Genomic DNA, 12,907 nt, shown 5'->3' with positions numbered 1-12,907 from the left:
TTTTTTTCAAACTTTACAAATTTTCGTTAAATGTACTTTCTCGTTTTTCAAAGTTACGAATGCAGTCTCTGTGAAATTAAAATTTTGTTTTATTATATCCCGATCAACGGGGAGGAAAATCGTTGCCTGGAAATCATTGACGTTCAACTAATTTTAATCACAGATATAAATAACGTCAAGCTAAATGCGGATACCGTCGTCACTGGAGTAGCAGTTATGGCAGTGAAGCTTTTGATTCCTAACGCGCACGTCTGTTCCCATTAATCCATCACCGAGCCGAACATGACACACGCAGCATTTGAAACATTCCATGTGATAGAACAGCCGCAAACTTTCGATGATCATCGCGGCGCCTCGACCTGGTAATCCAAAATTAGCCACCTCATTCCACGTTCAAAGCAATTTAATTTAGCGTGGAGGACGATTTTAAACTGAGTAAGAATTTGCAAAATCAAGCACATCACTAATTAACGTTCATTTTATTTAGAGTACTAAGATTTATGATGTGTCATAATAAAAATTTAAGAAATTCGAAATATTCTAACGACACATTATCCTAATTTAAAGTTGAACAAAGAATACAAAAAAGATCGTATAGTAACTTTCAGAAGCTCTTCAATTTTTATGTTCGTACTGATTCAAATTGCAAGAAAAGAAAAAGTTCAATAATCATTTGACTCTGTAAAATTTTCAAGCAAGAAAATCTCTGTCTCCACTTTTAAATAATTCTTCAAGAAATTTAATTAAATTTAATGAAACTGAAAAGTGGCTCCAATTGCTCTCCTCTGGCCTACCTAATTCATCTCCACAATGCGAGCACTTCTTTTTCCCACTGACACTCAGCATTTTCTCCTGATTCTCACTATTCATCGCAGGTGGTTGTTGAGGTTTCTGCGGCTGCATAACGTGTTGCTGCGGTTGATGCTGCAACGCAGAGAGATGTTCCTGGCTGGTACTGTGCTCCAATCTGTAAAAATCCCAAATAAGTTGAAGATAAACACTTCTTAAAACAGACGATGCCTGTACATGAATTGTCTCTAATTTATATATCGACCTTCTCCTCGGTGGTAGTGGCTTCTCCTGCGCTCTGTTCTGTACTCTTTGCGTGAGAGTCTGTATGATAGAGTCAGGCAACGGTTTACTGTCCGACCTCGTAGGAGCCGTAGCGTATGGAACCGACGTTCCTGTTACGTGCATTTGTGATTTCCGCGCTGGCGATCGCTGATTCTTCTCGCTAATCCTTCTCTGCTCCGCTTCCTGTGCACATCATATTCGAAATGTCAGTGAAACACGCTATTTTCTCGGTTCTATTCGAATCATTCAGGATATTCTGTGGGACGGGGAAATTCTGGGAAAGGGCCCGGAACTTTCTCCAGTGCCCAACGAACGTCGCTCTCTGAGTGTCATCTATAATTATAGCGAAAGCTAGGCTTGGTAATGTTTGTTTTAGCCACCCAGATCTAGAATTTAAAATATTAAGGGTATGGTTGTGTTTGTGTGCGTGAGTGGACGAGTGACGAAAGTTTCGAGCAGACAAATCATGAAGGAATTAGACAGAGAGTATCGAGACGTTTAAGAGTGAAGACATAGAGAATTGCGAGGTCGTGTTGAGCTTCAATCTTCCTTGTTAACGTCTTAAAACTTTTATTTCTCATCAATTTCCATTTTAATAAACGTTCTAGTTTTACTTAAACCACATAAAAATAAAATGTCCTTTATTTCGTTCCTACAATTCTATTGGGACTAATGGCTTTTGGCTACCAAGCAATACAAGAATAAGAAAATCGACAAGAATTGATTTATCACTTTACTCCCGTGTGTAAATATAATTTCCTTACACTTCTGTACATTTGTACAGATTTTCAATTACTCCGTTACTAAATTCTTGTCCCCAGCCGTCAAGTACAATAAAAGCCAAAGAATCGGACAAATATAAACTCATTTGAATATTAACCTCTTGCGCTGGAATGACGCCCACATCCTTTTGTCCCAAATTACATTTTCACAGTTTTAAGTATATTTAAATGTAACTCAGGCAAAACAAATGATAAGTTTATTGCTTCCTAATAATTTCTACCCAGTAACATCGTACCGACGAATTCAAAAGAAAAAAAAAAAACGACGAATTATTGTATACGGTTTGGTCACTCGTTACGGTCCGCGAACCAGTTGCCAGTACAAGAGGGTTAATATATTAACATTGCAATGACCGAGATTCGTTTCAACAGGAGTCAATATCCCCTTAAATTCGATAAAAATTACAAGAAAATTAATTATATAGCGTTGTATATATTTAAAATTATATAAGTATTATATTTTAATCGTCTTTCGAGAGATGTATCCAAGGAAACATGTTACCTGAATGAGCCAGTGCTGGTAGTTCAAATCGTGAGCGCCTCGTGGCACGTCGCTCTTCCTTCGTTGGACCCACTGATCGCTCTGAACGATCCGCGGCCGAGGAACTGCACTTAGGGCTTGCAACGTTTGCCTGCTCATCTGTTGACCAGCGTGGCTCAGCGTCGTAACCGACGTACTGTGCCGCAAAGAAGCGTCCACTTGCTGCGGAATCGAATCTGCCGAGGGAATTCTGCTGCTCCTGCGCATTTTTCACAAAGTTATCCACCTAAGCTATCTTCATTTTCATCCTCGCATTTCGTTACATAGAATTCTATTCAAAGTACTATTTTGACGGCAAATATTAATTTGTTCAGTTTTCGTTGGATTTTTCGTGATTTCTGACGGTTCATTGTGAAAGAATGTTAAACACGAGCGATATCCACTGACCAAAGATTACGAATGACTGCTCCGCATTCAGGGATTGCAACGACGTGTCGTCCAGACGGAAAACGTTACATCAGACGCAACAAAGCGGAAAGTTTCTGCAGGAAATTAAATGACACGATTCCTAGTGCTATATTCTGTCTTTAATTTGCATTTCCTGTTGACCAGCGTTTGTTTGAAGCATCCACGTAACACTGTACTGTCGCAATTCGATGGACTACCTCGAACCGCGTCCCTTTTACGTAAAATTCTTGCAAATCTAACACGACATAACCGTCTTTAAAAATAATATATAATAACACGAGTATATTGCGAGTATTTTTTGTCATCTCGAGTTTTCTCAGTAAAAATCTCATAATGTTTTACAGACATTTTCTGACTGACCGGTTTCAAATTTTATCAATAATTTTAAAATTTCAAAATGTTTTACACAATAATACACTTTATCAATAATTTTAAAATTTAAAATTATAAAATATTTTACATAACAGGACATTTTATCGATAATTTAAAAATTAAAAATTTTAATAATACATTACATAATAATACATTTTATCAATAATTTCAAAATTAAAAATTTTAACAATACATTACGTAATAATACACTTTATCAATAATTTTAAAATTTAAAATTTAAAAATTTACACAATAATACATTTCACCAGCCATTTTTAACGAAAACAATTTAACATATTAGAATCGTATTACAAATGACATTTACCTGATGGTAACGTCTCGTTGCCTCTGTTCAATCAAACGAAGCGGTTTAGCCGGCGGTATGGGAGGAGGTGGTGGTCTTCTTCTTTGCACGTCCTGAAGCTGAAGATTCGGCATCGACGATCTGTAATTCACTGGCGGTTGGCTCTTGAACTGTTGAATGTTACTCGCAGATGTATGCGCAACGTCTTGCAAGGATTTCCACTGTTCCTGCAACTGTTCTGCCAATTTCAGCTGCTTTTGCTCGCGATACGCCAAATTGTTTCGCTGGCGCTTCAATTCTTCCTGTTCTAGCTGCAGCAATTCCCTTTCCACTCTCAGGACTTCCTGTTCAGACACGAATTACGACTGCGATTAATTATTACTTCAATCGTTTCGATCAAAGAAAAATTTTTTTCTCTATTCTATTTCAACAGAGTTCTATTTCTTTGCTATGCTTTTGCTTCGTGAAGCTTGAAAAATCAAATCTGTAATTTTTTGCCTCGTTTTTTTCTTTTCTTTTCTTTTCTTCTTTTCTGTTAGAAGCAAGCATCGAGAGAATACGGCGAAAGTTACGAAAGATACTGTTTCCCTTACCCCGGAAGCAAACTCGTCTTCTTCATCGTTCAAACCAGCACCAACCAACGACGTGTTCTGCGAATCATTATCAACGATACTCCCGTTAACGTTTACAGTGCGATGTACTTAATTTACAGCATGCAATTACTTAGTGATTTTATGAGAATAGTTGGCCTTTCTTTACAATGAAAAATATTTTCTTTTTCGATAAGAAATATCGTTCTTCTCAAATGTAGGTCTATGATTTAAAAATGGAGATCTATTCTAATTCGAACAGAAATGTGTGTCGAAATCATTCAATTCCAAACATTTTAATTCACTAAACAGCTCATCCGACTGAAACGTCACAGTTTCTAGCAACAAAATATTAATCGATTAAAAACAGCAAACAATTTATTACTCGTAATATTTCATCTTCTCTTTCAATCTTCCTTTTCCTGCTCGAGTCAGACAAGATTTCAACACTCAAAAATTATTGCAAGCTACTCTTCGACATTTGAAAACTGAAAGTATCAATGCCTCCTGCCACAAACCTAACCCAAACTCGACACAGTGTTCCAAAGCATCCGCACCCACACGATAAAAAAATACAGGAATATATGTATAAAAACTGAGAAAAAAAAAAAAAAAAAAAGGAAAAAGAAAGAAGAAACTAAAAGGTTCATACCTCCTGTTCTCGAATTTGACTCTCCATGGCCCTAATACGTTTCTCTTCGATGCGACGAGCATCGGCCACCCTCCTTTCTTCTTCAATCTCGTTCTGAATCCTCAGCTGTTCCGCCTGCGCCCTCAGCTCCTCTTCTTGCCTCTTCTCCTCAGCGTGTTTCGCCTCTGCCTCGGCACGCGCCGCTTCCTGCTGCCTGGCCGTCTCTTCCTGCTGTTGCTTCCGCAACGTCTCTTCCTGCTTTCGTATGTTGTCCTCGTTCTTCCGCAGCGTTTCCTCCTGCCGACGTAAAACCGCTTCCTGGGCGCGTTCCCGCTCCAACTGCATCTTCTCTTCCTCGAGCTCGCGCAGCTTGTGCGCCAATTTCTCGCCCAAGTCACTGTGTGTCGTCATGAATTTCTCGGTTACTGGACTTTAAGCTTAAGTCGACCTTGTGTTCATGCTTTTTGTGTCTACTTGTACAGAGAGAGAGAGAGAGAGAGAAAGAGAGTCGTACAGGATATAGCGACAGAGCAGATAAGTCAAGCACTAGGAAAAGACCATCATTGTGTTCAGCATGAAAGTGTTTTTATTTTATTCATCACCGTTTTGTACATTGATCCCGAGATACACAAGTTTATTATATTGTAGTTCCATTATATATATATACACAAGACACGCTTAGATATATTGGTACGCCGTACGTTGGCCTAAGAATTTAGTAGTAGAATATTGAAATAGTTGGCGACTGAAATCTTTTTTTTTTTTTTTTTTAGTGAATATGTTAAAAATCAATCGAAGAGTGAAAAATTAATCGTCTTAGTTTAGATTGTGATACAATTAAAATTCACTGGCCTCGAAAATCCATCGGACAGAATTTTAAGAAAATTCTGACGAGATAGTAAATCGTTACATTTGCGAATTCTGCCTTTCAAATTAAACCATTGGGGCTACCAAATTTCGTTCATGCGCCATCGTGCGTCGTAGTGATCAACAAAGACGCTCGTGCAGTGTATAAAATCTTACAGAAAATTTCCCTTGTAATTGATAAAAAAATAAATACTAACAGTACCCTATACACTAAGCAACATTGGCGTATTCGGTTCCACTGGCATGCTTCCAGCGATAAGAAAAGATTACAACAAGAATATCTTCGTGCAAACATTCAACAGAGACGTTAAAAGAAAAAAGGAAACCTCAAGCGTTCCGGTAAAATTCAATAAAAGTGAGAACATCCATTCTACTTAAAATTATACGTATAGAGAAAGCCGATAAAATTTAGAGACGAGCGTTAAAATCAAGCCGGTAAATACTCGAAGTAAAAGAGGAGGGGGAGGAAAAATTTACAAATTTGTCTACCACAATCGATTTTACTCTAACACCCTTCTTGGTTGCAATACACCCAACATTCTCCACCAATTTCCCTAGACAATTCCCTCCTACCTGTTCAGCTCACGATTGTTGCCGTACCGCCACTGTTCCTCTTTCTCGAGGACCTCGATGATCTCCCTTTCCTTCTTCGTAATCTCATCTTCTTCCGAAGACGTCACGCTGGCGCCGAATGGCTCGCTGCTTTGACGACTGTGTTGAGACATGTCTGGACTGACCGGCTGCTTCGTCCAGTCCTCGACGTGGCCCAACTCCACTCCTGAATCTCTTTCGTGACTGGAGTCTTGCTCGTAGTTGCTGTCCGTGTCGTACGAGCGACGATGAAGCTGCTCGATGCGTCTTTCTTCGGCCAGAATCGCAGCCATATCTGGCGGTTTCGTTAGGGTCAACTCGCGCTCCAATTCGTCATCGTTTACCTGTTGAAAATAGATTCAGACTTTTAAAATAGATTGAATCAGAATTTTTTTCATAGTTAGGAGAATTGTCAAGTTTCCTTCAATTGTGTCGGAGAATAAGTAAGCTTGAATTATTGACAAATTATTCCCACGTAATTATAGATATTAACAATTATCAAGGTTTAACCTAGAAGAAAGAAATTGATAAATAAACTACAGTAAAGAAAATTCAAAATTTTAGAGTAGATTGGATCAGAATTTCTTTTGTAGTTAGGAGAATTGTCAAGTTTCCTTCAATTGTGTCGGTGACAAATTATTTCCACGTAATTATAGATATTAACAATTATCAAGGGCTAAACTAGAAGAAAGAAATTGATAAATAAATTACAGTAAAGAAAATTCAAAATTTTAGAGTAGATTGGATTAGAATTTCTTTCGTAGTTAGGAGAATTGTCAAGTTTCTTTCAACTGCGTCGGAGAATACTAAGCTTGAATTACTGACAAATTATTCCCACGTAATTATAGATATTAACAATTATCAAGGTCTAAACTAGAAGAAAGAAATTGATAAATAAATTACAGTAAAGGAAAATCAAAAATAATAAATAAACAAATCAAAAGGAATTAATGTGGAAGGAAGATTTCGAGATTTTCAATCATTTCTTTTTCATTTTGAATATAATTCTTACTTTAATTATAATAGTCACGTAACAATCGTGTCGATTAAATGAACGATAAAAAGAATTTATGAACGAAGAGAAAAATTTTTTAATATTAAAAAATTAAATTTCAAAAACTGATTGTTCAAAGATTCAATTTTCCATTGAACAAGAGAGAGTCGAAACCATCGAGAGGGCCAGTTCGCGAGAACTGAACGGTTCGTCGCGGTCGACGAACGAGCATGCGAATCTCATCAGGACCGACATGCATAATTGCGACCGTGAGTTACGTAAATCCATTCACGTGCTCCAATTAATATCATTAAACGATGTTACGGCCGCGATATGATCTTTCGCAACGTTAAACGCGGGTGCGCCAACGTTCGTGGAACACATCAGCTTCCGGAAACAAGTGAAAGCCATCGAGAAGGAGGTGGAAAAACCGTGAGAAGAAACGAAAGTTAGGATACGCGTGTAGCGTCGACATCGTAGCCTGACGTGGAAAGAAGTCTTCGAAAGAAGTCTCGTCTCGCGTGTTTTCTTTTTTTTTTCGGATCGAATGTATGTATTTCAATGTATTTCAATGTACTTCGAAAAGATCGGTAACGATTTCGTTTCGTACGCGAAAAAACGCAACGTACCCCTTCGATTCCAAGGAAATCGGAGCGCCTTGAACGTAATTCCTTCTTTATTCTGCGAGTGGAGTTCAACCTCTTCAGAGGTTCCACTGGAAGATTTTCCTCGTCGCTGATGTCCACCGGGGGCGGCGGTGGTTTCTCTTTTGGAGGTTCCACGCTGGTCGGTGGTCCCAGAGGAAATGCCAGGCCGGCTACTATTTCCTCGTCGCTCGATAAATTCAGTGGCAAAATCTGTCAGGAATAAAGTCCAATTAAATATTACTACGACTGTATGTGTGTCTTAATTAATTTTAATCGAGTAACATCCCTGAAAAATATTTAAATCAGAAATATCGATCTGAAAAGTGTTCATTGTGGTATTTTTGACGTTAGATGCACCTGTAATTTTATTACAGAAAACTGCATTAAATTAAACAAATTTAAAATCAGAAAAAAAAACCAACAAAATTGTACTCGTTATGTTTCCCCGTTCTCGGTTTTCAGCTATCGACACAGTAAAAGGGATTTTTCAATTATCATGCATCTCGCAAATTAAACAAAACCAAGTTCAATCGTCCTTGCTTTGTACCTGTTAGTAATAAAAAATTCCAAATGCAATTAAAGGACACTGTGCGTGTCCTGAAAAAGTACAAGATACTACAAAAAAATTAAAACAGTCTACGATATCTAAAAAAAATTAAATATCCAACGTTACTAATTTAAAAAAAAAAAAAAGAAAAAAAGTTGAGAAAACTAGCTCACTACATAACTCAAAGATAAAGAAATAATACTTTGTACAAATCCGCAATGTCGAATCGATTCGGATCACCGAAACGAGAGTAAACTAGTAAGAATATATATATCGGGGCGTTCGTTTACCTGTTTAGAGATGGGTGATACGGGGCTAAGCAGGCTCATCGTGTCCACCTTGGTGATTTCCTGTTTGCAGAGGGTCAAGGTCGTCGGTCTTTCAGCCACAGGGACGCTGGCGGCCGGCTGCTCGGTCTCAGGTGCATCGTGCACGTCGATCGACTCCTCGATGGCGTTTCGTGCCGGTGGCTCGATCTTCCCGTTCATCGTCGCTTCCTTTTCCTCGTGCTCTTCGTGTTCGACTGGCTTCGGGCTCGGCTGGCAAATCGCCGCGGCCTCCTCGTCGTCCGCTTTCTCGATAACGATCGGTTCCTGAAGAGACGTTGCTCAGCGTTATTGCTTCTGCCGTACGGGACCCGGAGGGGCTTTGCGGCTAAGCACACCGCCACACGAATTTTGCAACGCCACATTCTATGCAAATCAACACACCGGCGTGCTACACGCCCGCGGACCAGCGTTTCTCAAACTTTCGCGACTGTGCCATCGATAGAGCGAGATAAGCCGATTCGTTTCAAGCCGCCGCTCCGAAACTCCGCGAATCTTTGAAGCCGATCTTGAACTTTTGCGCGTACGATTTCGTTACGTTTCGTACGCGTTTGATCTTGAACTTTTTTTTTTTTTTTTTGTATATTTTATTGAGTATTTCGAGAAGCTGTTTTAGCATAATAACGAGAGATTGAGAAAATATCTTAATGACACGTGAAGAAAAACGGTTTACTTAAGCTTCGACTTATATCTTAAAATTCTATCTTGAACTTTGCGTCGAATAATTGAACGTGAGATAGGTACGTGAGATTCGATTAATCTTTAGATTAATCTAATCTCTAGGATTAATAATCAATCTCAAACAATTCTATTTTATGTTATGTCAAAACGGTGTACGATGATTTTGATTACTGATTATATGTGAGATATTTTTAAAATATCTTTCGTAAAGTAATAGCGCTTGAAAATAGTCGACTGATTCAATGAAGTTTATCAATGTTCGATAATACGAAAATGAATATCACGTTAAATGATAAACTGTTATATTTATATTATTTACACTTTTTGAACAAGCCACGAACAATATTTTATTATCCAACAATGTCCATGATTTTTATGAATTTTCAATTTATATTATGTCTTAGACTAACGTTTCAATGTTTTCTAATGTTAGCTTAGAATACCAAAATTTTAGAAACAATTTTCTACTGGTTCTCAGTAGAAAATTAATTCTCAATTGAATACACGGACATGCAGCTTCAAATTCTTTTTAAATATTTACGCAATATTTTTCGATCAGTATCGCGAAGATGTTAATAAGGGCAATTGTAAAATGAAGCTTGAGAAACACTGGATTTCGAGCAACAACTTGAGAGATGTAACTGCGGTTTCGAATGAAAGATTATTTTGCATTCTACAGACCTCGTCTATCTTTTTTTTTTTTTTTTTTTTTTTTTTTTTTTGTTTTTCATGTCCGATAGACTCCGATGCACCCAGCGTTCATGCATAACTATCGTGAAATCCGTGCAAAGACGCACACGTAAAACGACAAGTCGTTCTACATCGCGTTAAAACCAATAATTGAGAGAAACATACAAACTGCATATCAAACAACAGACATTAACTTGAAATAACATAAATTTAAAAATCTTCTGAACGTAATGTGTCAGAATAAATGGTTAGAAACATAAATACGAAGAAAGAAATAAAATGAAATTTTGCGTCACTATTGGCAAAACAAAGATTTGTATAGTCGATTGAAACATATTTTTCATCGTATACAAAACTGCGATGCATGCACCAGTGACGAGAAGCGATTGTACTCCATGCAGTTAGCTATTTCGTAAATTCTCGTGCAAATACGATGTCACATGTTATTACTGTCGTCTGACAAATCGTGAACAAACAGCGATAAGATCTTTCGGGAATAATGATAACGTTTATCTAAATCTAACTGTACGGCGACACGACTATGTTCGCTAGTCCCCATTTCTGTTCTCGATTAGCTGTTAAAGTTCAATGTTGAAATGCCAGTCCCAACGAATATAATATTAATCCGATCGATGAAGAGGAGCTTTTCTCGAAAAGCTTTCAATGAGAAACTAATACTCGTATTCAAGAATATCTGAAAAGACACATTTTAATTCCTCTAAAACATCGTCATAGTCTTTTAGGAAATGATCCGACTCGAGATAAATAGCTTAAGAGAATTGCCTTCTGTGTGTGTTTGTGTGTGTGCGTGTGTGTGTGTGAGAGAGAGAGAGAGAAATTGTAAAAATAAAAAATGAAAGTAAGGGTCCAAACTTTTAAAAGCAATCATAGCTGTACAGTAGTAAAGTAAACTCCGTGAAATTTATCGTATTGAAATGTTTTCAATAACTTTCTCGACGAAAATTATTTAATTATTTCACGAAATTACGTAGACTTTTCACTCTCTTTGAAATTAAAGAGAAGAATAGGAGAACATTGACAAGAAAAGCAATCGTAGTTCCACAAATACGAGTTCGCAATCTTTCTGATAAAATGTTAAATATTAAATAGAATTCCAAAGGAATGAGAGAACTCTCGATATCGAATATCAAGATAAAGTATGAAAAAAAAAATGGCTCAAAGCTGTTTAAAGGCCGGCAATCGATCACACTAATTCCATTTGTCTCCTCTTACGAAAGAATCGAATCGCAACGAAAGTATCGAAGAAACAGAACTTGCGAATGTAAATACGTCCAAAGTTTTCGTAATTGATTTCCCCCAAATCAAGGAGCAACTGATTTAAAACAACGCGAGAGGTTAAAAATTATCTGGTTCGTACTGACGTGGATGCTGTGATAAAGATATTGTCACGAGACACTACCGATTTACGACTATTTGGAACTGTGCCACGTAGGAGATAATTATTTCAAAGTGCAAAGATCGGCGAATTTATAGCGAAGAGTTTAACGCTTAGGTCAATGAGAAGAAGAACGTCTTTGGTAATTTCAGAAGCTGATTATCGACGTATTGAATTGCTTTCCAGATGATTTCAGAGAGACCCGATACTTTATCGGCTTGGGCAAAGTGGAAACATTTCAAATTGCAGAGGAAACTTATTTCGATTTGCAAGATTTATCTAATGACGTTTTATAATTAGACTGAGGCTGGGACTTCTACAAAGATAATGGTAATATATAGATATTGTAATAAATATTTTCAGTAATTGCAAATTAATAATGCAATAAATATTAATTAATATTGTAATAAATATTGTATATATTTTTGCACTTTCTAATCTCTCGTCTATGCATAAAAGTCCACAGTCTAATTGTGACAAAGAATATAACCGTGTGTTAACGTATAATAATGTAATATATATTTTACACCCGTAATATATATTGTAATTATATTTTAATACTTAATATATATTGTAATTATATTTTAATATTTAATATATATTGTAATTATATTTTAATATGTAATATATATTGTAATTATATTTTACTCCCGGTAAAAAATTTTCGCTCAGACGCAGATGTATTTGAGAATAAATAAAAAACGTTTTGAAATCTTTCGTTTTCAAAGAAAACTTCCTCCCAGGAACGCATCACATACATAATACATTCATAGATCAAAGAAATAATAACAAAATGAATGTGCATAAATTCTACGTACACAAAAGGTATTCGCATATCAACTTTCGATCTGTTCAACGTGATTGAAATCCACTTTTGACAAAGGGGAAAAACAAAGGGGCTTGTGCGTTGATACGAGAAACGGAAGATCGACACGAAACTAGGAGATTGAAAAAAAAAAATCAATAAAGCTTGTGCCATGCATAATCCCATGTGAAAATCAGCGATAAGCGAGATTACAATTATCCGGTCGTAGGAGGATAAATAGAAACACACGATCGTGAGGAGAGGGGGTATCGCTAGCTTGAACACAAATCGAAAGCGCCGTCTTACCTCTTTATAGTAGCGGTGCTTAGATTTAGGACACTTTCTTGAAATTGCACGACGATGATCGTTGACGATGACGGCGGACAAGCTAGTAAAAAAATGGAACGAACGTCTACCATTTGGAGCGATCGCTCCTCTCGATCATGGACGAACGTGGAAACGATTGATCAGAAATCAAATTTTATCGAAAATCAAACTTCAAGCGGCAAGTAAATATTTAACGAAGAAGGAAAATTGAAATTAAAGAGAAGGAATTTTGTCACGGGTCCAACGATAATTTGCTGATAATTTCGCAATAAATGAATCCTGATATTCACGCAATTACTGCCGTTTCTTTTTTTTTTTTTTTTTTTTTTTTTTT

General features: G+C 37.0%; 1 protein-coding gene across 6 annotated transcripts in view; it reads right to left on the bottom strand.

The window, feature by feature from the left end:
• The window catches only part of LOC122526851 (LIM domain only protein 7), a 159,713-nt gene that overhangs the window by 1,246 nt on the left and 145,560 nt on the right, over positions 1-12,907 (bottom strand). For 5 of the 6 annotated variants that reach the window (XM_043650446.1, XM_043650444.1, XM_043650450.1 and 2 more), the window contains 10 exons: positions 8,639-8,941; positions 7,784-8,011; positions 6,143-6,504; positions 4,724-5,099; positions 4,075-4,131; positions 3,503-3,825; positions 2,359-2,596; positions 1,055-1,257; positions 795-967; positions 195-359 (listed from right to left, as the gene is read on the bottom strand). In XM_043650446.1, the coding sequence (XP_043506381.1) occupies positions 195-359; positions 795-967; positions 1,055-1,257; positions 2,359-2,596; positions 3,503-3,825; positions 4,075-4,131; positions 4,724-5,099; positions 6,143-6,504; positions 7,784-8,011; positions 8,639-8,941 (2,428 nt within the window). The remainder of the gene's footprint in view (positions 1-194; positions 360-794; positions 968-1,054; positions 1,258-2,358; positions 2,597-3,502; positions 3,826-4,074; positions 4,132-4,723; positions 5,100-6,142; positions 6,505-7,783; positions 8,012-8,638; positions 8,942-12,907) is intronic. The other variant, XM_043650448.1, reaches the window with a different exon arrangement.

The sequence above is a fragment of the Frieseomelitta varia genome, unplaced genomic scaffold (assembly GCF_011392965.1).
Source record: "Frieseomelitta varia isolate USP_RPSP 00005682 unplaced genomic scaffold, Fvar_1.2 scaffold_198, whole genome shotgun sequence".
Classification (NCBI taxonomy): domain Eukaryota; kingdom Metazoa; phylum Arthropoda; class Insecta; order Hymenoptera; family Apidae; genus Frieseomelitta; species Frieseomelitta varia.
Note: the sequence above shows the minus strand (reverse complement) of the source record. Positions and strands in the feature narration are given on the sequence as shown.